The sequence below is a fragment of the Pteropus medius genome, unplaced genomic scaffold (genome assembly GCF_902729225.1).
Source record: "Pteropus medius unplaced genomic scaffold, Ma_sr-lr_union100, whole genome shotgun sequence".
In the NCBI taxonomy this organism is placed as follows: Eukaryota; Metazoa; Chordata; class Mammalia; order Chiroptera; family Pteropodidae; genus Pteropus; species Pteropus medius.
In genome coordinates, this window is record NW_024349801.1 from 26,021,139 (window position 1) to 26,046,366 (window position 25,228).

At 42.9% G+C, this 25,228-nt stretch overlaps 5 protein-coding genes and 2 pseudogenes across 12 annotated transcripts in view; 4 read left to right on the forward strand and 3 right to left on the reverse strand.

Annotated features, from left to right (window-relative positions):
- Positions 1-384, reverse strand: part of WDR76 (WD repeat domain 76) — a 114,042-nt gene extending 113,658 nt beyond the window's left edge. For 3 of the 4 annotated variants that reach the window (XR_005658530.1, XR_005658529.1, XM_039888280.1), the window contains exon 1: positions 229-384. The gene's annotated coding sequence lies outside the window, so the exon portion shown is untranslated. The remainder of the gene's footprint in view (positions 1-228) is intronic. The other variant, XM_039888281.1, reaches the window with a different exon arrangement.
- A 43-nt stretch (positions 385-427) lies between these two features.
- On the forward strand, positions 428-11,939 carry MFAP1 (microfibril associated protein 1). Its single transcript, XM_039888288.1, has 9 exons — positions 428-660; positions 3,170-3,389; positions 5,524-5,653; positions 5,919-6,106; positions 6,616-6,724; positions 6,827-6,987; positions 8,277-8,436; positions 10,993-11,082; positions 11,180-11,939. Exons 1-9 carry the CDS (start codon positions 582-584, stop codon positions 11,360-11,362), a joined length of 1,320 nt encoding a protein of 439 aa, XP_039744222.1. The 5' UTR covers positions 428-581; the 3' UTR covers positions 11,363-11,939.
- LOC120622718 (60S ribosomal protein L37a-like) lies at positions 3,401-4,658 on the forward strand (annotated as a pseudogene).
- A 1,293-nt stretch (positions 11,940-13,232) lies between the features above and the next one.
- HYPK (huntingtin interacting protein K) lies at positions 13,233-14,553 on the reverse strand. 2 transcript variants are annotated; one of them, XM_039888293.1, is made up of 4 exons: positions 14,345-14,553; positions 13,960-14,015; positions 13,552-13,603; positions 13,233-13,401 (listed from the first exon to the last, which is right to left on the reverse strand). In XM_039888293.1, the coding sequence occupies exons 1-4, from the start codon at positions 14,504-14,506 to the stop codon at positions 13,306-13,308; spliced, it is 366 nt and encodes a 121-aa protein (XP_039744227.1). In that variant the 5' UTR covers positions 14,507-14,553; the 3' UTR covers positions 13,233-13,305. The 2 variants fall into 2 exon arrangements, with proteins under 2 accessions (XP_039744227.1, XP_039744228.1); XM_039888294.1 differs by lacking the exons at positions 13,233-13,401; positions 13,960-14,015 and having other exon boundaries at positions 13,544-13,603; positions 14,345-14,541.
- A 144-nt stretch (positions 14,554-14,697) lies between these two features.
- On the forward strand, positions 14,698-21,015 carry SERINC4 (serine incorporator 4). The gene is made up of 12 exons (XM_039888295.1): positions 14,698-15,264; positions 15,760-15,936; positions 16,060-16,238; positions 16,681-16,760; positions 16,888-16,981; positions 17,393-17,604; positions 17,790-17,885; positions 17,986-18,112; positions 18,492-18,564; positions 18,992-19,051; positions 19,198-19,340; positions 19,524-21,015. Exons 1-12 carry the CDS (start codon positions 15,163-15,165, stop codon positions 19,720-19,722), a joined length of 1,542 nt encoding a protein of 513 aa, XP_039744229.1. The 5' UTR covers positions 14,698-15,162; the 3' UTR covers positions 19,723-21,015.
- LOC120623152 (uncharacterized) lies at positions 17,105-17,223 on the forward strand (annotated as a pseudogene).
- Positions 20,700-22,881, reverse strand: SERF2 (small EDRK-rich factor 2). 4 transcript variants are annotated; one of them, XM_039888291.1, is made up of 3 exons: positions 22,369-22,881; positions 21,656-21,764; positions 20,700-21,037 (listed from the first exon to the last, which is right to left on the reverse strand). In XM_039888291.1, exons 1-3 carry the CDS (start codon positions 22,373-22,375, stop codon positions 20,974-20,976), a joined length of 180 nt encoding a protein of 59 aa, XP_039744225.1. In that variant the 5' UTR covers positions 22,376-22,881; the 3' UTR covers positions 20,700-20,973. The 4 variants fall into 4 exon arrangements, with proteins under 4 accessions (XP_039744225.1, XP_039744223.1, XP_039744224.1 ...); XM_039888289.1 differs by having other exon boundaries at positions 20,701-21,060; positions 22,369-22,526; XM_039888290.1 differs by having other exon boundaries at positions 20,701-21,060; positions 22,268-22,413.
- Positions 22,882-25,228: the final 2,347 nt, after the last annotated feature.

The following is a 25,228-nucleotide window of genomic DNA, read 5'->3' on the forward strand; positions in this document are numbered from 1 at the left end:
TTTGTCACTAACCTAAATCACCACCAGCTGCCCTCGCGTCACCAAAATATACCGCACAACTCACTAAGCCTCATCAACAGATGCTATTAGCAAGATATCTATTCCGATTGAATTCCAATTCAACAGTCTGGACTAACTACTCTATTCGTCATTATCCTATGTTCCTCGGCTTAAAAATCGTCATTATCCTATGTTCCTCGGCTTAAAAACGAAGCTAACAAACGTAACCTTTAATTCGGACGTTCCTCGGCGCACGGTCTCAACAGCAGAGCCCAATAGAAGCAATTTCCCGCCAGAAGCGGCGTCCGAATACCGCAGGATTGAGAACGAAAGGACTAACTATGAACATGCGCAGTCACAAACAACATTCTAGCGGTAGGCGGCCAGACGTCCTCCACAATCCCACAATGCCCTGGTCGCATATTTCCGGTTTTTCTAGCTTAGCCGTAAGTGGTGTTTCTATCATTCGCGCAGCAGCGTCCAGTGGCTCTAGGTGGGGAAGATCTTTCTGTAGGTTGGTGTTCTAGCTGTTCACTATTTGGACTCAGTGAAGTTTCGGGAGTACCGCCGCTGTCATCAACATGTCGGTCCCAAGCGCACTTATGAAGCAACCGCCCATTCAGTCCACGGCTGGGGCCGTCCCAGTTCGCAATGAGAAAGGTACTGTGCTGAGCCGTTTTCCAGTACGATCTTACCTCTTCCCCAGTATACGCCAAACCTACCTCGGGCCGACCACCCTAACCCCGCAGACCCTTAAGAACCTGCCCCCTGTTTCTTTTACTTTTCCCATCAAATTTGCAGCCGATAGCGTTGCCTATCTCATCTCGTTCCTGTAGACTGTCTGCCCTCGCCTACAGCAAGCATTCCTCTTCCCGTGGCCTCCACCAGTTTGTTGGACTAATACATAAGTGAATGCTCGCAGTTTGCAGGCCGTTGAGCAGAATACAGCCTCTCTTTGGTTATCCATAGCAGTTTGTTTATCCTGCTTTTATAACTCTTATCATTATAATTATTTGTGTCTATTCTTTCTCCCTCTACTGCATCATAAACTCAACCTCCTTGAAGCCGGAACCATGTCTTGTTAAACTTTTTATCCCTTTCAACCAACACTGTGACTGTATTAAGTTGAATACAAAGTTGTGTAAGACAGTGTCCCTAATAAGATTTATTCGTATTCTAGTAGATGTGAGACATTCAAAAAGTTACATTCTAAGAATACAGTCTTTCACACCTATGATACCTGTCACCTAGATGATATAAACCAAGCATTATGGGAGGGCAGAGAAGGAATAATTTTTTCAGATTTGGGTAATCAAGGAACACTTCTTCAAGAAGGTGGCATTTAAGGATGGGTAGGATTCCAATGAGTACAAATGGAAGAAAGAACACATCATCTCTTTAGGAGCCAGAATAGTCAGAGCAGCCTCAGGGTCACCTCAGGGTCTTAACAGCAAAAAATATATATATATACTTTTTAATTCAACATGGCTTTGAGAAGTATCCTTTGGATACATATAGATCTAATTCATTTTTTTAACTGTTTGTGAATTCCATTGTATAAACCACAGTTTATTTCCTACAGAGAGACAGTTGTAGTGTTTTTTTCTCCTGTTACAGTGCTGCAATTGTCATTCTTAAATGTGTCTCTTTAGTGCACCTATATAACAATTTCTCTAGGGTACACTCCTAGAAGTTCATCATCAATTACCTATTTCCATTTGCTCTTCACAGTGGGTTGTAAGAGCATTAATAGTTTTTTGTTTTTTGGGTTTTTTTTTGCCCCATATATTCTTCCACACACTGGTTGTATCAGATTTTTAAATATTCACCCAATCTAATGGGTGTTAAATGATATTTTAATTTATATTTCCGTAATTACTAGTGAGACTAGGCATCTTGTTCATATGTTTTTCAGCTGTTTTCAATGGTTTTCTCTTCTACGAATTAATTACCTGTTTCTGTCATTTACCCATTTTCTTTTTGGTTTGTTTTTTATACATATCAAATCAGTAATATCTATTTCCCCAGTTGTTTGTCTTGTATGGAGTCTTCCATTACACGGGCATTTTTAGCTTTAGTATTATCAGATTTATCAATTTTATCTTTTATGGTTTGTGCTGTTTTGTATATTAAGAAGTCCTTCCCTACACTGAGATCATAGATATTCACATTACAAAGATGTTCTATCATGTAATTACTTATATATACTCAATAGGATTGAATACACAATTGTGCAGACAGACTCTAAGTTAAGGAGCTTACAGTCCAGTATGGCTGTAAATGTTTAAGATATATTTTTCACACATATCTTTACTCCATCTAGAATTTTTTCTGTGTTGGTGTCAAGAGATCTAATTTTACTGTTTACCTTATGGTTAGCCAGTTGTCCCTCCATTGTTTGACTAGCCCATCCAATATCACTTCTGTAATATATCAAGTTCTCATATAAGTTTGTTTCTCTCCTCTCTACTCTGTTCCATTCATCTCTATGTGCCCCCTGAGTCAATGACATATTGTTTTAATTACTATAAATTTAAATAGGTCTTGAAATCTGATATAAAAACCCTTCCTATCTCTCACCTTACCTTCTTTTTTTATTATTAAGACTTCATTTTTTTAGAGAAATTTTAGGTTCACAGCAAAATTGAGAGGAAGGTACAGAGATTTCCCATATACCATCTACCCTGTTATACGTGCATAACTTCCCCTGTTATGGACATCCCCCACCAAAGTGATATGTTCGTTAAAATTAATGAACCTACCTTGACATAGCCTAATCACCTAAAGTCCATAGTTTACATTAAGATTCACTCTTGGTGGGGTACAGACTATGGGTTTGGACAAGCATAAAGTGACATATATCCATCACTGTGGTCTGATACACAGTATATTCACTGGCCTGAAATTCCTCTATGTTCATCCCCCCTCTACACCCAACCCTTGGCAACCCTTGATTTTCTTTAGTGTCTCCATAGTTTTTCCTTTTTCAAAATGCTTTCCTTTGTAAGAAAACACCATTCTATGAATAGATGGTTAGATAGTGGCTCTCTTCTTCTCCTGCCTAAACTCTTATTTACCATAAAAACAGGGCTCTACCTGCAAAGACCAAGAGTTGAAAGACATTGGGAAAAAGGCTACTGAAACATAATAAGTTATCTTTCTCGTCTAGGTGAGATTTCGATGGAGAAAGTGAAGGTAAAACGTTATGTTTCGGGAAAGAGGCCAGACTATGCCCCCATGGAGTCCTCAGATGAGGAAGATGAAGAATTTCAGTTCATTAAGAAAGCCAAAGAACAAGAGGCAGAGCCTGAAGAACAGGAGGAGGATTCATCAAGTGACCCTCGGCTGCGACGTTTGCAGAACCGTATTAGTGAAGATGTGGAAGAGAGGTAATGACTAGGGTTATGTTTCTCTGGACCTGAACTCCTACAGGGTAATTAATAAGAACAACAATAATAATAATAGCTAATACTTGAATAGTACTATCTGCCACTGTTCCAAGTACATAACATTTACTAATTCTTGTAATCCACACAATAACCTTATGAGGTAGGTACTATTATCTGCATTTTCAAAAGAGAAAACCCAGACAAAAAGGAGTGAGGAAAATAACATGACCAAAGTGATATAGCCAGTGAGTGGCAACCAGTAAACAGCAGCTTACCTCTGGTCCAGAGGCTAATTAACTCATTAACGGAATAGAAAACACAGACCATTGGTCAGTTGGTTAAGGAGAGTCTTTTTAGCACAAAGATGTTTTTAAAAATTTAAGATAATGATTTTATCCACTTATTCTAAATTCCAGTGAGGGGAAATGACATTGATGAAGTAGGAAGAAAGGCCTGACAAATAGTCTCATGTAGGAAAGGAAACCTCCCAACAGGAATTTTGTATGTTGCGTATCAAGACATTACCTTACAGAGTAAGCCAGAGGTCCCAAACTTTCACAGTTCGTATTGTCTCAAAAATTTTTTCACAGAACTCCTAGGCCCAAACAGTTCTATTTATTTTATTATGTAGCTATGTCCAAAAATTTAATAAATATGTATGTCCTAACAATTTAGCCATTTGAAAAATACAATACACATAAAAGAAAAAACTTGTACTTCATTTTTACAGAACTACAGTTACTTACTAGTGAGATTTGTGTGCCTCTTGGACACTGACACCTTCTCAAACCTTGGAATCAGATTGGCACTGTCACTCTCATTTCCTGTTCCATACTGATTTTCATGCAGTACTTGGTTTTTATCACAGCAGCCACCAAAAACCTAGCTTCGCAATGATAAGATATCATTGGGTTCTCTGGGTTCTGACCTAGTTTTCAGCAACATGGCTGAACACACTAAGGTCAGAATCATCAGTAAATACGGGACTCGTTATGGCGCCTCCCTCAGGAAAATGGTGAAGCAAATCAGCCATCATGCCAAATACACTTGCTCCTTCTGTGTCAAAACCAAGATGAAGAGAAGAGCTGTGGGGATCTGGCACTGTTTCCTGCATAAAAACAGTAGCTGGTGGTACCTAGACCTAAACACCACTTCTGCTGTCATATAATGTCTGCCATCAGAAAACTGAAGGAATTGAAAGACCAGTAGAGGCTCCACAATTTGAAACATGGCTAGCCTATAATAAATGGGTTAATTTATGTAACAAAACTATTTTGGTTTGTTAATTTTATTAATTAGACATTCTATTTTGCATTACATTAATTTTGCTTTCTCAAAGACTGGGAAATGCAAATCCTTCTAATTTTTCAGTAGCCAAATGATATATGACGTAAGAATATAAGCCTTACAGGTTAGGTATGTGTCTTAGCTTTTTATAAGTCTTTTTTTCCCAGTTCAACTTCTTTGTGATACATTGGTTCAAATTGTGTACCTTTGTTTTTACATCACAGTTAATATATTTTTTAAATGTTTCTAAAGGTAGGGTGACATATACTTCCTCTTTTGGTGTTTTGTCTGACCATTTTATCAGCATTTTTGGGAAACATGAAACAATTAGAATTTTAGAACAAATTTTACAAATATCTACATCATTCTTCATTGTTCAGTTTATACACAAGGATTCACAGGATTGAATTATTCAAGTTGCTGTATATGGTCACACTAATAAAAAATGAAGTTCCTTGGAAGTATTTAAGAGTTGTGAAAAGTTAAGATTGTGATAAACCTTCATCACCTTTAAAAAAAAAAATGATGTCATTGAAAGGAAACAATGTGACCTAATGTCAAAACTGTAAACTACTTGGAGCTTTAAAATATACCCCAATGCACTCATATAAGTTTGTTGCAGTGCCCCAAGATGCCTCAGCATACGTTTAATATTTTAGGTCTAACCTGCCTATTTGCTCTGACACGTTGAGTTAGTTCCTTTAATCTGTACCTCAGTTTGCCCATATCAGGACTTCAGTATTAATGAAAGCAAAAAATGTCCAGGTGCTCTAAGACTGAGGAAATGTGGTTGATGCCTCTTTGTTCTTGTGACATTGGTATTACACTTGGAGATACTGTTTTTCAGATTGGCTCGACATCGGAAAATAGTGGAACCTGAAGTTGTAGGAGAAAGTGACTCAGAAGTAGAAGGAGATGCTTGGCGCATGGAACGAGAAGATAGCAGTGAAGAAGAAGAGGAAGAAATTGATGATGAGGTATAGTAAAGGAAAATGGGAAGTTCTTTCTGGGTTCAAGAAAAAGTTGGGGCCTGCACTCCTTTGTTGAGTCCCTAAAGGCACAAGATTGCTGCTTTTGGCAGAACCGATCCAGGGTTCTCTGTTGGGGATTGGATTGAAAATGGAATTGTGCTAAGTTTCATTTATTCATATCATAATTTGTTCAGCTTGATAAGGGAAAAATAAAAAGCTACTTAAGAACACAGCCTATTTGGCTGACTGGCTTGGACATATGACTTCACAGGAAATAGAGCGGCGCCGTGGCATGATGCGTCAACGAGCACAGGAGAGAAAAAATGAAGAGATGGAGGTCATGGAGGTGGAAGACGAGGGACGTTCTGGGGAGGAGTCAGAATCAGAGTCTGAGTATGAAGAGTACACAGACAGTGAAGATGAGATGGAGCCTCGCCTTAAGCCGGTCTTCATTCGAAAGTAAGTATCTCATAAAGCAGGCCTACGCCCACATAGTTACTACTTTCCAGATCTGAAGATCTCATACTTTTCTGAATTGTAAGCACTAAGTAAAAGTGTTTTGTCCGGTGCCTTAGCTCTGTATGATACTTGCTAAGGAATATCTTGTTGTTAGCAGAGAGCCTGAGTTTATTTTCACATCTCCTTTTCCAATAAAGAGCATTTATCTGCCCAAAGTCTTTTATTATTTTAAGCACAAAATTAAGCTTGAAAAGCAACTTCTGATTCCTTTCCTAATGGCTAGAAATCCTACTATTTACAATCCAGTGGGTTCCTTGCTACTCAGGCAGTTCTCAAAGATGAATGGAACTTCGATCTTCTGAAGATCTGGGATGACTCCCATTTTTTGATCTTTGCAAATATAGAGCCAGAAATTGTTGGCTTGTGTGATTTGGATGGGACTTGATTTAGAGGAACAAAGAGCTCCACTCTAAGGGCTTTGTGCAATTAACAGGACCTCTTTACTGCAGGAAGGACCGGGTAACAGTTCAAGAACGTGAGGCTGAAGCATTGAAACAGAAGGAGCTGGAGCAGGAGGCAAAACGCATGGCTGAGGAGAGGCGCAAGTACACACTCAAGGTACTGGGAGTGGCTATGAGGATTAAGTGCAAGGAATAGTGTACTTAGGTTTGTCAAAGAAGAATAAGAAAGTCCAACAGTTGAATCGTTCTCCCTATCCAGATTGTAGAAGAGGAGACCAAGAAAGAGCTGGAGGAGAATAAGCGGTCCCTGGCTGCACTGGATGCACTCAATACTGATGATGAAAATGATGAAGAGGAATATGAAGCATGGAAAGTTCGGGAGCTAAAGAGAATCAAGAGGGACAGAGAAGATCGAGAAGCGTGAGTAATGGAATGGTCCTAGTGTTTAATACTGCTCATGGGCCAGGTTCCTATAGTGTAGCTCTGAGGCTCAGCTCCTACTGTGAGTTCCATTCTAGCTTTCTTTAGGGTCCCTACAACTGGGCAAGTTTCCTGTAATTGGAATGTGGCTGTTACAATAAAATCAGGGTTTCTCCATGATAAAGAGCAGCAGCTAATACTATCTTTATTTTACTAGTAGACACACAAAAGTTACTATTATCAGTTTTCTACTGTTGCCTAACAACCCAACCCAAAATTAAGCAACTTAACACAATTGATTATTTTTCACAATTTTGGTTGACCAAACAGTACCACTGTTGGTTTCACTTGGGTTCTCTTATGCAGTTGCATCCAGTTGAAGGATTAACTGGGCTAGGAAGTCCAAAATGACTTCACTCACATGTCTGGTAGTTGATGCTGACTGTCAACTGGGATGCCTCACTTCTCCGTCTTCAGTAGGCTAGACTGGCTTCCTTACATAACAGTCTTGGGACAGCATTCTAAGAGGGCAACAAGATGTTTTGAGGCTCATTTCTGCAAAGGGGCATGCATATTGTATGGGAAGAATTTGTGGCATTTGACTTATCTACCATACTTACCATGTTAAAGCAGAATCATTTCTGAGTTGCATCACCCATTCCTGAAAATTACTAAGAATGGAAGAGTAATCTCAGATTACAAAGGGAAACTATCAATGGAAAACTCTCCTCAGCCTGCAGTTTTTTAGGCTTTTATTCTGGGTTTCATGGAGTCCCTATACCCTTTAAAATCGTATGCAAAATAATGTGTATATTTACATTTTTCTAGAGAAAGGTGATCTGTAACCCCTGCTCCCCAAAAAAGGTTAAAGTCGCTGCAGTCTAATTAATGATGGTGATCCTTGGTTTGTGACATGTAAGCACAAATATGATTACTAAAAGAATACCAGTAAAGTCTTACACACTCATTTTAAATTCTAATTTTTTTAAAGCTAAGAGGCTTTTTAGAGAATGGGAATTAGTAATGGCGCAAAATCAAGCAGTAACAGTATGTCTAAACCTCAAAAAAGCTAGAATTAACTTTTGGAAGTTTGCAATACCTGGTCTTGAAAGCATAGTGAAGACCACCTCACGTTTTTATTTATTGAGCTCCTGATCTTGATTCCTAACAGTCAATGACTAGAATCAAAGAAGATGAATAATGTTTGAAAGGAGATGGGACTGTGTTATTTCCAATAATGGGGTCTTTCCAAAGCCGGAATGATACTAATAGTTTTGTTCTCTGGACAGGCTTGAAAAGGAGAAAGCAGAAATTGAACGGATGCGAAACCTGACTGAAGAAGAGAGGAGAGCTGAGCTTCGGGCAAATGGCAAAGTCATTACCAACAAAGCTGTTAAGGGCAAATATAAGTTCTTACAGAAGTATTATCACCGGGGTGCCTTCTTCATGGTAAGAAGTGAAAAGGGAAAATTGGGCAGTAGGAATAACTCAAGACGCTTTGAATTTCTCCCCAAAATTAAAGTGGTTCTGGGGTGTTCTAGAGAAAAATATTGGCAACAGGATTTTAAAAGTCGGAGCAACTGTTTTCTCTTTTGCCTCAGCTCCCAGAAGGAGGAAATGATGTAACATAAGAATTGAGGAACTGAAATGTAGGTAGTGATCTATATAGATGCTACACTATTTAGGGCCCCAAAATCACTTAGATATCATTAATTATAGCTGAGTGAGAAATTTTGGTTATGTGAAAACCAAGCTCTACAGGTAGCTTCACATGAACTCAGATTTGGATAGCAGAAATTTAATTCACTTCATCCTGAGCTGACAGAAAATGACCAAGCCTAACTAACCAAAAAAAAAAAAAAAATGGTTAATTATCTAACCATTTTGTGTAATGCCACCTTTTTCATATAAAGACCAAGATCAAAGTAGTCCGTTAACCCTGTATGTATAAAGTGAGATTTATTCCAAATTATTTGGATTAGTGCCAGTGGTAATTCCTTAATAGAGATAGCAGGAAAAGGAATGGGAGCATTGATTGCATTTATTACTCTAATAGCATGTGGTTTGTTAAATTATTTCCTAATGTTAAAGGCATTTGTATCAAAACCTAGACTAGCTTTTCAAATGTTATATATCAAACCCTAAATATCCCCACTGCAGCTAAGTTCCTTTGACTGCAGATACCAGTAAAATTAATAACTTCAGTGCAGGATTCTTTACTCTCCAAAATCAGTTTCAGTCTGTCTGCTCAACAGGAAATGTTTGCTTATTTATGTAGCTTCCCAGCCAATGCAGCTTTCTAAGTTGGAGTTGGTGGAGATTATGAATTACTTCTTGTACTGTTTCAAAGTCATAAAGTATCATTGCTTTAGCATTTCAGCAGCTTCAATAATCAAGCTTCTTAGAGAAGCAATGCGTTGCTGGCTGGCTATCATAAGGTTTATCTGAAAGTCTTTTGGTGCACATCCTATAAATTGAGTCTTCTCATCTAGACAAGGAGAGTGAAGTTGAAATGGCTTCTGAGATTAAAAGAGGGACTCTCAGGCTGTAACAGTAGAAAAGTAGATCTCACAAAAACTGTTGAATTATCCTGTCTTTAAATTGGACCTTTCCATAGCTGAAGGGAAAGGAATACTCCAAAAGTGTTTTTGAGTAAAGCAGCAGTCCTCAACCTTTTTGGCACCAGGGACCGGTGCTACTATGGGAATCTAATGCCTGATGATCTGAGGTGGAGCTGAGGCAGGTGATGCTAGTGCTGGGGAGCGGGGGCAAATAGATGAAACTCCGCTTGCTTGCTCACCTCTTGCTGTGCAGCCCAGTTCCTAACAAGCCACAGACTGGTACCAGTCCACGGCCCCTGGGTTAAATGACTCAGCTCTTCCATGAAGCTTTCCTTAACCATAGTAGTACTATTTTAATTGCTTCAGCACGTTTATAATCTTTATCTTATCGTTATAGTCTTACTAATAGGTTAATTCGGAACTATTCTTTATAGTTATTTTATGTAGTTCATTAGTAAATTACCTTTTGAGCTTTTATTGTACGTAGGATACTACTGTTTAGCACTGCTAGCAGATATATAATCCTTACTCTTAGAAGGCTTACAATCTAAAAATAGAGCTAAAGCAAATATATACTGTAACATAAGGAAAGTGAAAAGTACTGTGGAACTTCTGAAGAGGGAGATATATTTGGTAGAAGATAGAAAAAAATGATATAAAGGAGGGTAACATTTAATGTATAGACTTTATGACATTCAGTGGTAGGAAGACATTCCAGTTGAAAGGACCAGGAGTAGAGGCAGAAAAGTATTATCTGTTAAGAGAAGTGGCAGAGAGGTAGATTAAGGCTATATAGTATTTGGCCTTAATTACTACACAGAGTTGTGCTTGTTTAATAAAATAGAGAACCACTGGAAATTTTTGAGCAAGGTAGAGATATAAGAGAGTTGTATTTTAGAAACAACTGGCAGTGCGTAAGATTGATTGCAGGGGATAACTATAATCCAGGTGATGAAAAATTTATAAAAAGTGGCAACTGGTTGAATGTGCACAGATTACTCAAACTTTGAATCTAATTATGGGAATGTTGGTCCTATTAACAGAAAAAGTGAAATCAGGAAGAGGCTGATTTGGAAAGATTGGGGAAATGATTTTCACTTTAAATGTTTTTGAAATCCCAGCAGAATACCCAAGCTAAGATATATAATGGGCAATAGGAAATTCAAGATCAGATTTCAAAGGCCTATAATAGTTAAAGACAGTAAGTGAATGAATATATTGAGTGCAGACAGAATATAGCCAAACTTCAGGAAATATCTCCCCTTAGGAAGAAAAGACAACAAAGGAAAAAAGGAGTATCATCTCAACTAGACATAAACTCTTGAAGAAAAAGTTCAATATCTCCCATCCCCCATTCTTTATATCCCTTGTTTAGTTTAATAAATTTTTTATTTGAATATATGGGAAATAAAACCAAAAAACTGATAAGACTCTCCTTCTACAGGATGAAGATGAAGAAGTATACAAGAGAGATTTCAGTGCACCTACCCTAGAAGATCATTTCAACAAAACCATTCTCCCCAAAGTCATGCAGGTATGGGGTACCTTAACAACATGAGAGAAAAGTAATGTACTGAGGGCTAGTACATGATACATTTGGTAGTATAACTCATCATCTGTCCTTTCCTCAGGTTAAGAACTTTGGGCGCTCTGGTCGTACCAAGTACACCCACCTTGTGGATCAAGATACCACCTCCTTTGATTCAGCATGGGGCCAAGAGAGTGCCCAGAACACAAAGTTCTTTAAACAAAAGGCAGCTGGGGTACGAGACGTATTTGAACGGCCATCTGCCAAGAAGAGGAAAACTACTTAAAATTCAACTTATTCTTCCAGCTATGGGACACAAGGGGAAGTCTCAGCATCTGGTCCTTGATTTGCTTTTACCATTATCTACATGGCCCCAGTATCCAGCCTATTGGACATACTGCCATACTTCTGACACTGGGCAACCCAGTCTTTGAAGGTGCTTTGTGGGGTGTGGACTCACACTGAGAAACCTACAAAAAAGCACTATCCAGGTAGGATTAGAGGCTCCCTGATAATTTCTGAAAAACTATTTGAGAAATCTTAGATTTCACCATTACTCTGGCTTCCCAAATTCACTTGGGGACTATGCCAAGTTTATTTTTCCAGCCCCTTAGCTTGGGTCAGAAACATTGGCATATAAGTAGACAGTGTGCTCCTTCCACCTTACAGGAAATTCTAAGCTCAGTGTAACCTGTTTTGCATTTTTAGCTGGAGTCAGTTTTTCTAAGAACATACTGTTTGATCCATTTATATATATGTCAAGAAATAAAAGAATCACATACCAAGAGACATTTTAGCTTGATACTGGAAATATGCAAGCTGACAGGTATCTACCTATTAACTAAAATAAAGTCAGCAGGGAATTGCTAAACAGCATTTCATTTTGATCATCCCCTTGGATCTCAGAAGCAAACTCAAGACACTAGACAAACTGTATTTTTATGGCACCGAGATTTATTTCATGAGCAAATACATATGTGGTTGTCCTTGTTTGTAAACTGTAGCTTTATATGGAACAAAAGTTGACCCATGAAATGAGGACTCCCAAGTACCTAACAGTATCTTTGCCCAGCTGATATAGCAAGGAGGGCACAGTGCTCTCTGAGTTGCAATGTAGTGATATGCTAGAGTTCATGATTTTTCCATTTACTATTTACTGTATGACAACTATGCACATGGCAGAGCTCAAGGAGTCTTAGGGGTTATAAGAAATGACATTTAACCTGCAGGAAGGCTACTTCTCAATTGCATGAAAAAATGAGAAGGCCAAGGTTTTTTTTCACATCCTTTAAATGCCCCACTAGGAAAATCAGTCGTACATCCTTATAAGTCCCAGAATTAAAAGTACAAGTGCAATTAATTACTGAGGTAATAAAGATGAATATGTCACTGTTGTACCAGAGGGGGGATACAATCTAAGAATTATCCTAGAGCCAAAATGAGAATAAGAGCTTGAAATTCTTTGGGGAAAGTTTATAGCTGTCATTTTAGTGTCTGCTCAAAGGCAGGGTCTAGGCCAAACTTTTAACATTACCAGTTCAGTTCTTACAACAACTTATCAGATACATATCATTTTAGAGTTCATGAAACAAGCTCGGCAAGAGTAACTTGGCCAAAGTTGATCAACTTTTAAAGTGTATCCTCTCCAGGATAGGAAATGGAATGTAAGGTATCAGTGTTGTGGTTCAGAATTAAATATTAAAATCAATTCCATCAATCAAAACCTTTCAGATTAATTCTATAGAAGACCTAAACTTTGGTATCTTCTATTATTCTTACCATGTTCCCACCTCAGGTACCTGAGTTGTAACTCAAAGTGGCTTATGAACTGGATTGGTGACTCACATCTATATACAGCTGACTCCTAGGCAGGTACTGGCCTTTTGGCTACTGTAGGGACATATGCTCTGGGGTACAGTACCTTTGTTGAGACTCCAGATATTCCTTCAGTACTGTTGCATAACATCTAATCTGATGATTGAGCCTGACCTGCCACCTAGCATCTGCATCTGATCAGGAGATTCTTCTACACTGACGCTACTTTACATAGATTCATTAAAGACTGGTGTGTAAGGGGTCACTTAAATTTGGTTATAGTCCAACAAGTAAATTTCCTACAATACAACATAATATACATTGCACTTGACCCAAAATGATAAAACTGCAAAAAAAAAAAAAGACTTTTATTGCAATAAGTTAATCCAGTGGATGGGTCTGAGAAAGCACAAATCAGTTGGTAAGGGCAATAAGAGCTTCTACGACGTTGCCCATGTGTTCCCTCAAGCTCCGCTCTGCTGCTGCTCGTGAGATCTCCATCTCTGTCATCTGCAGATAAAGGATCAATGATGTTACCTAAGCCTTCTCCCTGGCATTAATGTGCCACCAAAACATGATGACTCTAATTTTTCAGGAAACAACCCAAACTAAGCAAAGTAACCTCCCCTGCCCATATACTATTTAGGCATCACTACTCACTATGAGCTCCAGATCTTCCTTCTTGATGGTGACTTTTGCCAGTTCCTTCTCCCTACAAATAATTAATGTGCATTAGCCCTTACCTCCACCGTAAACTCCCAGAAAGGATCATCCCCAGCTGTGCCTTGCAAATAAATGACTCTTGATAAACACTGTTCAGTGAAAACACAAAACGACTCCCACCCTCTCAGGTAACATTCTCATCTTTTCCCCTGAAGTCTTTACAAGAGGCAGCAGGTGTTGCCAAGAGGCCTTTCCGTGTACCAACAAGAATAAAGTTGTAAACCTTAGATATATGGGAACTGGTGATGGAGCTGAAGAACTGTATAAGGTACAAAGGCTTAACGATTGCTTTTATTTTTGTCGGGGGAAAGAGGAATTGGTAGGTCTGGCTGCATGCAGACTTACCGCTCCTGTTTGGCTTTCTGCTCCCGGGAACGTCTGTCTCCAATCACGGACATAGCCTATGGGAAAGACAGATCTAGTTACTGCTCTGCAACCCACAATTCCAAATCATCTATAAAGCCACTAACAAGTGGGTCAGGTGTGTATTCACAATGACGAGTGTATCAGGAACCCAAGGTCTGTTTAATTCAACTCTCGGCTCCTGAGGCCCACTTTAAACCCAATCTCCAGCGAGTTCCTTTTTGCAAGCTGTGGGCTCTAGTGATGGTTCGGTGTCCCTCTTGCCTCCTCCCACCATCGGGACCCCATCCTGGAGCGGGGCTTCTGGTTACAGCCTCGGAGCCCCCTCTGCTCTCAGCCCGACCAGACATGCTCCCGGCCAACCCACCGTCTCCAGATTGGAACTTTGGATCTCCTTCTCCTCTGCATAGTCGGTGACTCTCTCCAGGTCTGCAGCACCACTATCGTGCTTCCGCGGCTTCTCAGGAGGCCGCTCCGGACCGCTGGTCTCAGTCTCCAATTCCAGCTCCACATCTCCCTCGGTCGCCATATCGACCCCACCGCGCCGCCGCACAGACACCGCCCCGCCTCACAACTTCCGGAATGCCCCACAACGTCCGCTCTGGGAGGAGGCGGGGCTGACCCTGGGCCACACCTTCATTAATGCTTCGGTTCTAGAAGCTTCAGCGAGGAAAGCGGTTCGCTTCTCAGACTCTGGGGCTTGTAGTTTTGTTTTCTGCAAGGCCTTCTCCCATACCTAGCCTGTCACCACTCCAGACCTTCCCAGTCGACACCCTTCCCTCCTCTTTACCTAGATCCCTCCCACCATCACCCTCTCACTCACACACACACACACACACACACACCCTCTCAAGGAATTCTGTTCAACCAGGATGGGTGATGTCTAATCCTAAACCAATTAAGAATGCTAATCCACAGGAGGCCACATATGCAAACTGCTGCCTAATCAGGCTAGAACGGCTTGAGTGGTCCAAGGGCCCTGGGGAGAAAGTAGTATCACAGGGAAATTTGCATTTACCACATCCTGGAGGTCCGTGTTTTACTGATTTCCCTCCCATTCTACCTTAGTTAGATTGATTGGGTGACCAGTCCCAGCACAGCGGCAGCCCAATGGGCTGAGGACAAAAGAGCTGCTACCTTCTCATCTTCCATCTGGTGAACCTGGGCATAATCCCTGGGACAAGAATGGTGGGCGCAAAGGCCGTTGCAGGCCCCAGCACCACCCCACGCCTGACACAGCAACGCAGTGGAGTCAGCAGTGTCATAGTGAATCCTCCCTACTATCAGGTGAGAGATTTGGGCAGAGGCCTGAAAGCTCCCTAGACCAAGAGCTATTTGATCAAGTGGAAAGGAATGGTGGCTGAAGCTGGGGAACCCATGGGAGCCAATAAAAATAATGTCTTCCTTCCCCCCATGAGGCTCTTCCTTCCCCCCATGAGGTTTGTCTTCTTTGTCTCTAAGACTATCGTTTACTAAACCTCTCCTTCCATATTTCCAGGACCATGTTTAGGTATAGGGAGTGTTAGAGGCCAGGTCTGATTTAGGCTTTTTTGAAGGTCTGCTCAAGCCTGCAGGTAAACTCTTAGTGATGAAAGCTCTACTTGATGGTAGTGGAAGGCACTCCTAAATAACTTGGTATCAGACATTCTGAGAATTTCTGAGTAAAAAGAGAGAAGGAAAGGGAAGGGGAAATTTTGGAATTCAGCCTAATGGGTTAACTTCACACATACATTCATCTCAGCAAATCTCTACCTTGCTGCTCTGCATCTGCTCTACCCCCAGGTGTCCTGCTGTGGGCCTGTTCCCTGTACCTGCTGCTGCCATTGTAGGTGGCCTTCTCTCACAGAAGCCACTTATAGCCGCCTGTTCTACATCCTCCTCCATGTAGGGGCCTCAGCAGTCTGCTGCCTGCTGCTGTCAAGGACAGTAGTGGAGAGAGTTTGGGGCAAGGTACATGGGGTAAGTGTGAAGGGGTTGGGTTGCAGTGACAAGAGATTCAGATTGGGGGCCAGGGACAAATGAGTGAATATACTTGTGAGAAGTAGGTACCTCTTTATGAATGATGACTTGCCCTTTCTCCAGATCCAGATGCCCTCAGGGTTGTGTGCCCATCTGTTTGGCCAGTCTCACTGCCCAGTGCTCAGTGGCTCTGGGGCTGTGTATCGGGTATGCGCAGGAACTGCCACCTTCCACCTACTGCAGGCTGTGCTGCTGGTCCACCTCCACTCCCCTACTAGCCTCCGGGCACAGCTGCATAATAGGTTTGTGTGTACTCTTTGGGTGGGAAGAGGATGGAGAGGGAAGTAGACATAAGCTTAGTAAAGGAAATTCCAAAATCAAGTAATAGCACTGTAAAAAGAAAAGAGGTTTAAGTCCCTGCTTCTGACATACCTGCTGTAGGACCATTTATCCTATTTGAACTTCTAGTTTCTGAAATGGAGATCACAGTGGGGTTATTATATGTGAAACCTCTGTCAACAGTAAAACACTGTCCAGATGCTATTTAGGTACCTAAGAGAATTTGGAATAGGCTGTGACAGCCTGCCTCCAGCCCCTCTCACAAGGGACTGGTTCCTCCTTTCTTATGCTTAGTTGTATCTTCTCTCCCCTATAGTTTTGCTTTCTCTTTTCCTTCCTCCATAGGCACTGTTCACTCTCCTTTGCCTTTTCTTCTGAGTCTGCTTTTCTTTCCCTCTTAACCAGCTTCTGGTTCCTCAAGCTGCTGTTCCTGCTGGGTCTCTGTGCTGTTGCCTTCTGTGTCCCTGATGAGCACTTCTTCCCAGGTACCTTCCCTCTCACATCCTAATCAGCAAGAGTAGGCTAAAAGATTTTCTAAGAAAAAGAGAGGGTAGGAAGTGGACGAGAAATAATATGATTGGCTACATTTTCCCACTGGTACCCCACTTGCAGCCTGGCATTACATTGGCATTTGCGGAGGCTTCATATTCATCCTGCTGCAGTTGGTGCTTATCACAGCCTTTGCCCACTCCTGGAATAAGAACTGGTAAGGAGCACATAACCCTAAAGGTTGTCTGACATTGTTAGACACAGAGGTATGGGCAAAGGACATAACAGGTCAATGGTCCCATACCTTCCCACTGAGCAGTAACAAAAAAGTTCAGGAATGGTCTTTGGCCATGCTACCCTGAACATACCCGATCTTGTCTGATCTCGGAAGCTAAGCAGGGTTGGGCATGGTTAGTACTTGGATGGGAGACCACCGAGGAATACCAGGTGCTGTAGGCGTAAAAAAAATTTTTTTTAAGTAATAATAATAAAAAAGTTCAGGAATGTGATGGCCTTGTGGGCCAGGTGGGACAGGTAGTCACACCAGTCTTCTGGGAGAGGGATATAGTTAGTAATGGGTAAAAAGAAAAGAGAGAACCCCAAGCCATTGCCAAATTCCCATCTTTAGGCAGACAGGTGCAGCAAATGACTGCCGCTGGTTCCTAGCCATGCTACTGGCCACCCTAGGATTCTACAGCATGGCAGCTGTGGCAGCAGTGCTCCTGTTCCACCACTACACACACCCAGCTGGCTGCCTGCTCAACAAGATGCTGCTTGGTCTGCACCTTTGTTTCTGTGGCCTCCTCTCCTTCCTCTCCATCGCTCCTTGCATCCGCCTCAGTGGGTACATGCCTTGCAACATTCCAGATTTGGGGGACCTATAGCATAGCAAATTTCATTAGCCTCCCTAATCTCAGTCAATTCTTTGCTTCCTCAAAGGGTGGGGAGACAGAAGTGTGGGTGGGGGTAAGAATGGAGGAAATTACTACTCTGCTGACTAAATCAATGAACCCCATTCTTTTCAGGGCAACCCCGCTCTGGCCTTCTACAAGCCTCTATCATCAGCTGCTATATCATGTACCTGACCTTCTCTGCACTGTCCAGCCGTCCTCCAGAGAGCGGTAAGGACAGGATCTGGACTCCCCACACTAAAACATTTTTGCTCCTGCCAAATACCTAGCTTTGTTTTTACCATCCTTCTCTTCTTTTATCTCATCTCAGTAATCCTTCAAGGACAAAATCACACTCTGTGCCTGCCTGGCCTGTATAAAATGGAACCCCAAACACCAGATACTACTCTGGCAGTGATGAGTACTGGCATCATGTATGCTTGTGTGCTTTTTGCTTGGTGCGTAAAAGCATCGGGAAGAAGTGTGAGAAAGGGAGGTGCCCAGAACAAAGAGGGATGGTCAGATTGTCTGAGACTATGTTTGTTTAAACTTTAGAGAAGAGGAAAGCTCCCCATGAACAGAAACAATTTCTAAGAATAGCACTTGTCAGATGATCCATATGAAGGGGGTTGGGGGAATGGCTTGGGAATTAAAAATATATGCAGATTTTTAGGGCCCTCACATGAAAAGATTTCTAAGTTCTGGGAGGAAAGGGGTTCTGGGAGTACAATACCCTCCTGCGAGTTACCAATATGGACCAGCGGGCAGTAAATACCCTCAGGCAATCCCACCGCTATTTGACTGGACCTGCTTGAGAATTATATTCTTTTTTCTCAGCAATGAGGCTTCCTACCTGGCTGAGGTATTTGGGCCCTTGTGGATCATCAAAGTTTACAGATATGAGTTTCAGGTGAGAATGGAGAGCTCAATAATCCCCAGTGCCCCTCCCTCCTCACATACAGACACAGACACACACACATCCTACCAACCTCTACCCCAGAAAGCTCAGATTCTAGCTGCCATTACCTTTTATTGAGTACCCACAATGTGCTAGGCACTGTGCTAGATACTTTACATACATAATCTCATTTAATGTAATCCTCACAACAACCCTGTGAGGTAGGTATTTGCTCCATTTTACAAATGGAGAAATTGAGGCACAGAAGATTAAACAAAAGTTCCCATAGCCAGATATATGCTAGAGCTTGCATTTGAACTCACATGTGCCTCCACTTCTTACATCAAACTAATCTTTTCAAAGAAGGGGAATTTCCTATATTAATACCCTCACACTCTTTTGGAAATCAGTCCAAAACATGCTGCCTTTTGTTTTACAGAAGCCATCACTCTGTTTCTGTTGCCCTGAAACAGTGGAGCCAGAGGAAGGTGAGTGTCAAGTTAGGATCCATAAGAAAGTGTAGATTTCTACAGTGCAAAAGAGCCCTTAAGTGTCTTAACAAAAGAAGCTGGAGGAGGAGGAAAAGGGAAGAGGTATTTCAGCAGCACTGTGCCCAGCAGCCCTTCCCTCTCTTCAGGGCAAAAGGGAGCTGCCAGGCCAGTTGACCAAGAGACCTCTCCAGCTCCTCCAGTGCAAGTCCAGCACCTTTCCTACAGCTATTCTGCCTTCCACTTCGTCTTCTTCCTTGCTTCACTCTATGTCATGGTTACCCTCACCAACTGGTTCAGGTAGGATGTTGGCCTGGCATACTCTCCTGGAAACCTAGCAATTTCAGGGAAAAAGCAATTCAAGACCAGTCCCAAGGACTCTCAGGAGACACGTGTAAGTCTGCCAGTCTTTGGTGGGAAGGTAGAACAGGTCTAAATCCTAAGGCCCAGCATATTCTCTAACCACAGACTTTGGTTCCACAGCTATGAGGGAGCAGAACTGGAAAAGACCTTCACCAAGGGTAGCTGGGCTACCTTCTGGGTCAAAGTTGCCTCATGTTGGGCCTGTGTACTCCTCTACCTGGGGCTGTTACTGGCACCACTCTGTTGGTCACCCACCCAGGAACCCAAGCCTCCTCCTATCTTCAGGCAACATTGCCATCGTATCAGTATCATCAGATAATAAACATCCAATCTAGGTACTTTTAACAAACTGGAGTTCCCTTGAGGTTATACCCCTCATCATGATTCAAGGGAGCTGTCCAGACCAGCAAATACCTCAACAACACAACGGGCAGTTACCTTCCTTTAGGCTGAAGTCAATACTATGTCTGAACTGGAAAAAGTGGCCACATATACCATGTCCTAGGCAACTGTCTGACTCACTAGATCTACTGTTATACCTTCACCCCCGTTCAAGAGCCTAACTCCCAAGTCAGCAACTCAAGAACCACTGCTGATTCCAGCAGACAGTGTGGCACCAGCCCTTTCCTGGCTCTCATGGTAGAGATGGGGGCAGGGAAAGACAAACAGGGACTGAAGACTTACTTGGCTCTGCCCTTGGAAATAAAAAGAAACAAACAGTTCAGCCCTGGGCACAGGGATGTAAGAAGCCCAGGACACTAGAACAAACCAGGACACAGGAAGAAAGGAGCACAGAGACTACCCTAGGTTTTAAACCTGATCTTAAGGTCAAAGGAAGTGGGAAGACAAAAACCACCTTCATTCCATGAGGAATGACATAAGAGAATAGAACACTTGAAAGCAGCTGACCATACAAAGTTGGTGAACAGAAGGATCTGGGGGCCAACTTTCAAGCAGGAGAACAAACTGAGGAAGAAATGAGGAAGAAGGGCATAAACTTAGGTCTTGGAGCCTTCCTTAAGCCCTCAACTCCATCCTTTGAATGGTATTTAAGGTCTGGGTGGAGGACAAAAATCATAGAAAAGAAGTCCCTATGGTTCTTAGAGGATTCCTCTGCCACATACCCAGTGTTCTTGTCTGTTTGTTGTAGTATAATAAAGGATTTTCTGTGATGTTTCACTTAGTCTAAATAACCACAACCTTTTAGAGTCTAAAGTTCTCTCCCTTTCTTGTGGGAAAGGGCAGCCATTCCTCCATCCCCATCCCCCCAAATCCCCATTCAAACCAGGCGCTCAAGGAATTACAAAGCTACTTTTAATACTTTGGGGTGAGCCCCACAGGAATAAAAAACACTGGGAAGGGGTAACCCCCTCACCCCCAGGAGTGGCCCAGGGGGAGAGAGGCTACCTGAAGGGAAGGAAGCACAAAAGGGACCCGCTGCAGACTCAGGGCAAAGGGAATGCCATCGGTGCTGGGACCTGTGAGCACTACAGGAGGAAACGCGAGCGTGGTGGGACTGGCTCCAGGCACACAGGCGAAGGGCAAGAGGGTTGGACACGAAGCCACAAAGCTACTTGGGTTCCTCCTTCTTCTCGTTTGCCTTTTTCTGCTTCTGCTGCATGATCTCCGAGTCCCTGGGGGTAGAGATGATGGGGCACTGGGAGGTACCAGAGGGCAAAAAGGATAAGATGCAGGGAGATGAAGGGCACAAAGGATAAGATGGAAGTGGATGGGACAAAATTCAGCGTGTGGCTGCTGTATTCCCACCCTAGGAGAATAAGAGGAAGAGAGCTGAGGCTCAAAAAAGGCAATCAGTCTCTATCTGGCTGTTGCCCAAGGGGTCAGAAGTCTGGCCACACAAGGCTATTCTGTGCTGAGTACCACACCCAGCAACACCAGTGAGAAGGTTGGGAGAAGGGAGGAGAGAGAACAGCAAGGCGGACCAAAAGTACAGGGCTGTCATAACCACTAATGCATTCGAAATGTGCATCTCCCTGACCTTGCCTTTAAGGTCAGACCCAGGGGCACTCAGAAATCAGACAGAGGGCAGGCACCCGCCCCGGTCCCTTCCTGTAAGGCAGTGAACTAACAATTTGGAGCGTGGGGAGGAAACAAAACCCTAGAGGAAGCAATGTACTCTGCCCCTCACGACTAGTTCAGATGTTAAACCCTGAGGTAGCTCTCTTTTCTAGTACAACCCTTGGTCTAACCCAAGTCTCACCCCTCCTGTTCCCTCCCCTCCCAGGGGCTACCTCTGCTTGCGGGCAGCAGCAGAAAGCCCGTCATCTCGGCGCTTTCCCTTAACCGAGTCGCTCTGCTTTTTCATATTCTTCTGGCGGGCGAGCTCGCGCTGGTTACCGCCTAAAGAAAGAAGGTGAAAGGTGAGACGCGGGGGCCTTTCCGGCCACACACCGGCGACCCTATTCCCTCACCCAGACACCGGTAAGGTCTAACAGTTCTCCCGGCCCCAACACCAGCCCATCTCTCAGCCTACGCTGCTAATTGGGGAGTGGAGGGGACCGAGTTGCCTGCCACGGGGCAGGTCAAATTGAGGGGTGGAGGGAAGACGGTCCAAATGAGCCTGCTGGAGGAGTGTTTCGAGTTTCGGGGCGGCGTGAGGACCCAGACAGGTGGTGGTGGTGTGTGAACGGTTTGGGTCGCTGCGGGGGATGGGCTGAGATTTGGAGTAGGGGGCTCTGGGCCTATCACCAAGACGCAGGACTTCTGCGGAAGGTCGGGGAGGGCAGTCTTTGCCTGAACCGTGGGTTGAGGGGCAGTGTTCCTCAAGAAGTGCCGGTGGGCAAAGGGCCGATTTCCGGGCTACGAGTGTGAGGGGTGACTAAAGAGCGGTCCCAGGAAAAGACCTCGCTGCAGAAGCCAAGAGGAGTCAATGCTTGGAATTCGGCAGTCGTGTTTCTGGTGGACAGGGGGAAAAGGGCAAGAGCAAAGGGGTCTCAGTGCTCACGGGTCATGGCGACGGCAGCGGCTCCGGCCTGCCTCCGTTGCGTCCCCTCGTTCAGTCCGACGTTACAGGCCCCGCCCCTTTCTCGCAGCGTAACGAAGTCGTTCTTTCCTCCCCGCCCCTTCGCGCCCAGGCGCCTGCTCCCATTGGACAGGAAGAAACACGTGGGTCCGCGGGTCTCGTTTGAGCCTGGCGGATGGGGGGGGCGGAGGTTGGCAGGTCTAGCGCTCTGCGTAGGGCGGGGCTTCCTAAGCAAAGAGTTGGGTCGGGCGGGGAGAAAGTAGGCCGGGTCACGTGGGCAGGGTGGGGGTGGAGGGGTGCGGCTGGCGATGTGGCGCTCTCGCGGGCTCGAGCACGTGACCTAGCACTGTGACCTCAAGCGGGGACGGTTTGGGACACTGACAAACTCGCCCAGAAAGAACACTGAGAGACGGAGGGCGGGAGTTCGCAAGGGCCGAAATGGTCCAGCCAGTTCTGTTACCAGGACTCTGGGACTAAACTTGGCCCTCTACTTGGGGCCAAGTAGAGTTATTAACGCTTGAGTTATTAACATAGCATGTAAAATCCTGTGCAAACGCAACTTCGGAAACCCCCTTCGACCACAGTGTACCCTCCTATCCCAAATCCCTCTAATACAGAAATTCGCAGCCACATAGCCGTATGTACTAAAATAATTGGTTCTGTCCGTTTCCCTACAAAAAGTAAATGCAAAGATGCAGTGGCTTGGAAGTATTGGAAGACCCCCGAAATCGCAGACTGTGGAGTTGGATCAAGAACTAAGAGACTGGGAAATGCACATACTATGTCCATTTCTCCTGGACGTTTCCCCACTGTACTATCTCCACCAGCCACACTTGGTTTTTAATAGACAGTTGAATAGAGTATGAAGCTTAAGTTTCCCACTAAACTTTCCCATTAATCTGTCTCCAAAACTCCCCACCAGCCCTGAGGAATCCATTGGATAAACGAGAAATGCTTAGGAAAATCATAGGAAAGAATTGGTTGTAAATTTTAACTTGTGATTCTCTCCAGCTAGTGCCCATAGCAGAACCCAACTGAGGCTGGAACTTCAAAGTGGCTTCGCCCTCAACATAGAATTGAGGGGAAGGCAATAAACATCAGTCAGTACCATGCTCATGATTTTTGCCAAACCCAAGTATCACTTAACTACTGTCTTAATTACTTAATTACTTAAATTTTTTATAACAGTCAAATAAAGGATATAACTCAAATTTCATATTCCTTTAGTAAATTTAAAACCAGTGTCACCCACAGAAAGTAACTATAAAAATAAATACAATAAAAATGAAATATATTATTAAATTTTACCAAAAAAAAAGTCATTTTCAAAGATGCTGAGCCTGGGAGCTGCCCTCTCTTTCTTAAAAAGAGAAACTAACAAGTGTTAGGAAAGTAAGGCATAAGTCTTCCAAACTGTAACTTTCTCTTAACATAATCCGAAGATTGAAATGCATTTAATTTTTATACTTTGAATGCTATATCTCTATACTAAAATTACTTCTCATACCACAGGTAGCACATATCTCAACCTTTGGTACATACTAAATGTAATAGATGGACATCGTTGGCATGCAACAACGTACAATCCCTGACTCTGCTATTTACTGGATTTAATTTTGGACACTTATTTTCTCCATGCTTCAATTTCTTTATATGAAAAATGGGAATAACATCTACCCCTTAGTGTTGTGGAAAAGATTAATATAGATAGTTGATATAAAGGGCCCTGGCCCATAATAGGCATTTGGTTAATGTTTTCTCCATTTCTCTTCAGGTACTAAAACTTCCTCTTCTCCAAATTCCTCTAACCCATCTGTGATAACATCTCTGAGATGGCCCTAATGATCCCTGCCTCCAAGTTGGTATTCAGAGCCTCTCATAGTCCTTTCTCATACTGAATAAGGTTTGGTCTCTGCGACTAATAGGTCATGGCAGTAGTGGTGGTATGTCACTTCTGATACTAAGTCATAAAAAATATCGTAGCTTCTGCGCTCTTCTCTCTCTTGGATCACTGGCTCTGGGTAGAGCCAGCTACCATGTCATGACAAGAAGCCCACGTGGTCAACGGCCAGTGGGGAGAGAAAATGCCTCCATTTAAACTCAGCACAGAGTTGAGATTTAGAGAGTAGAGAGAATGAGGACCCAAAGAAGGAGAGAAGCAGAGAAGGAGGTGAGGCAGTGTTTAGGACCACACATATAAATGAGAAGATGAGGAAACTGGACTTGAAGGGTGAAGACATCACCTGCAGACATACAGCAACAGCCTGAGCCCCAGTGTAGTCAAGCCACATGGGTCCCCTTGTATGTAGAGAGACCACAGAACCAGTTCCATGGGAAAAACCACACCAGCTAGTCATGAGTGAAATAGTGTAGGATGAGGAAGCAAGTTTTCTTTGGCACCTGCTACCTCATCAACTCCAGCAGCTAAGGTGAGTGAGAGAATAAAACAATTCTGTAATCAGTCTCCTCTTATCAGCTTACCTCACCCTAACCGCATGCCCAGGAGTCTATTTCCAATCCTATCAGAACCTAGATTGGTTGCCACACCTTAAGTTAAATTTTTCCAAGAGTTGCTCAAAAAATTCCCTCATTCTTTCAATATATATTCATATGTGCCAACTATTGTATTAGGCATTAAGCATACAATGAGAACAAAGCATATATAGCTCTATATTCATTGCAACATTTAGTGTAGACAGGAAACATCTCTCTCCCTCATATATATGTACGTATTTCTGTGTGTGTGTATAATACATAAATATGTATGCAAATTGTGATGATTGCTTTGAAGAAAAAGGATAGATTCTATGCAAGGATGACATTCAAAATATTTAACAGAGTG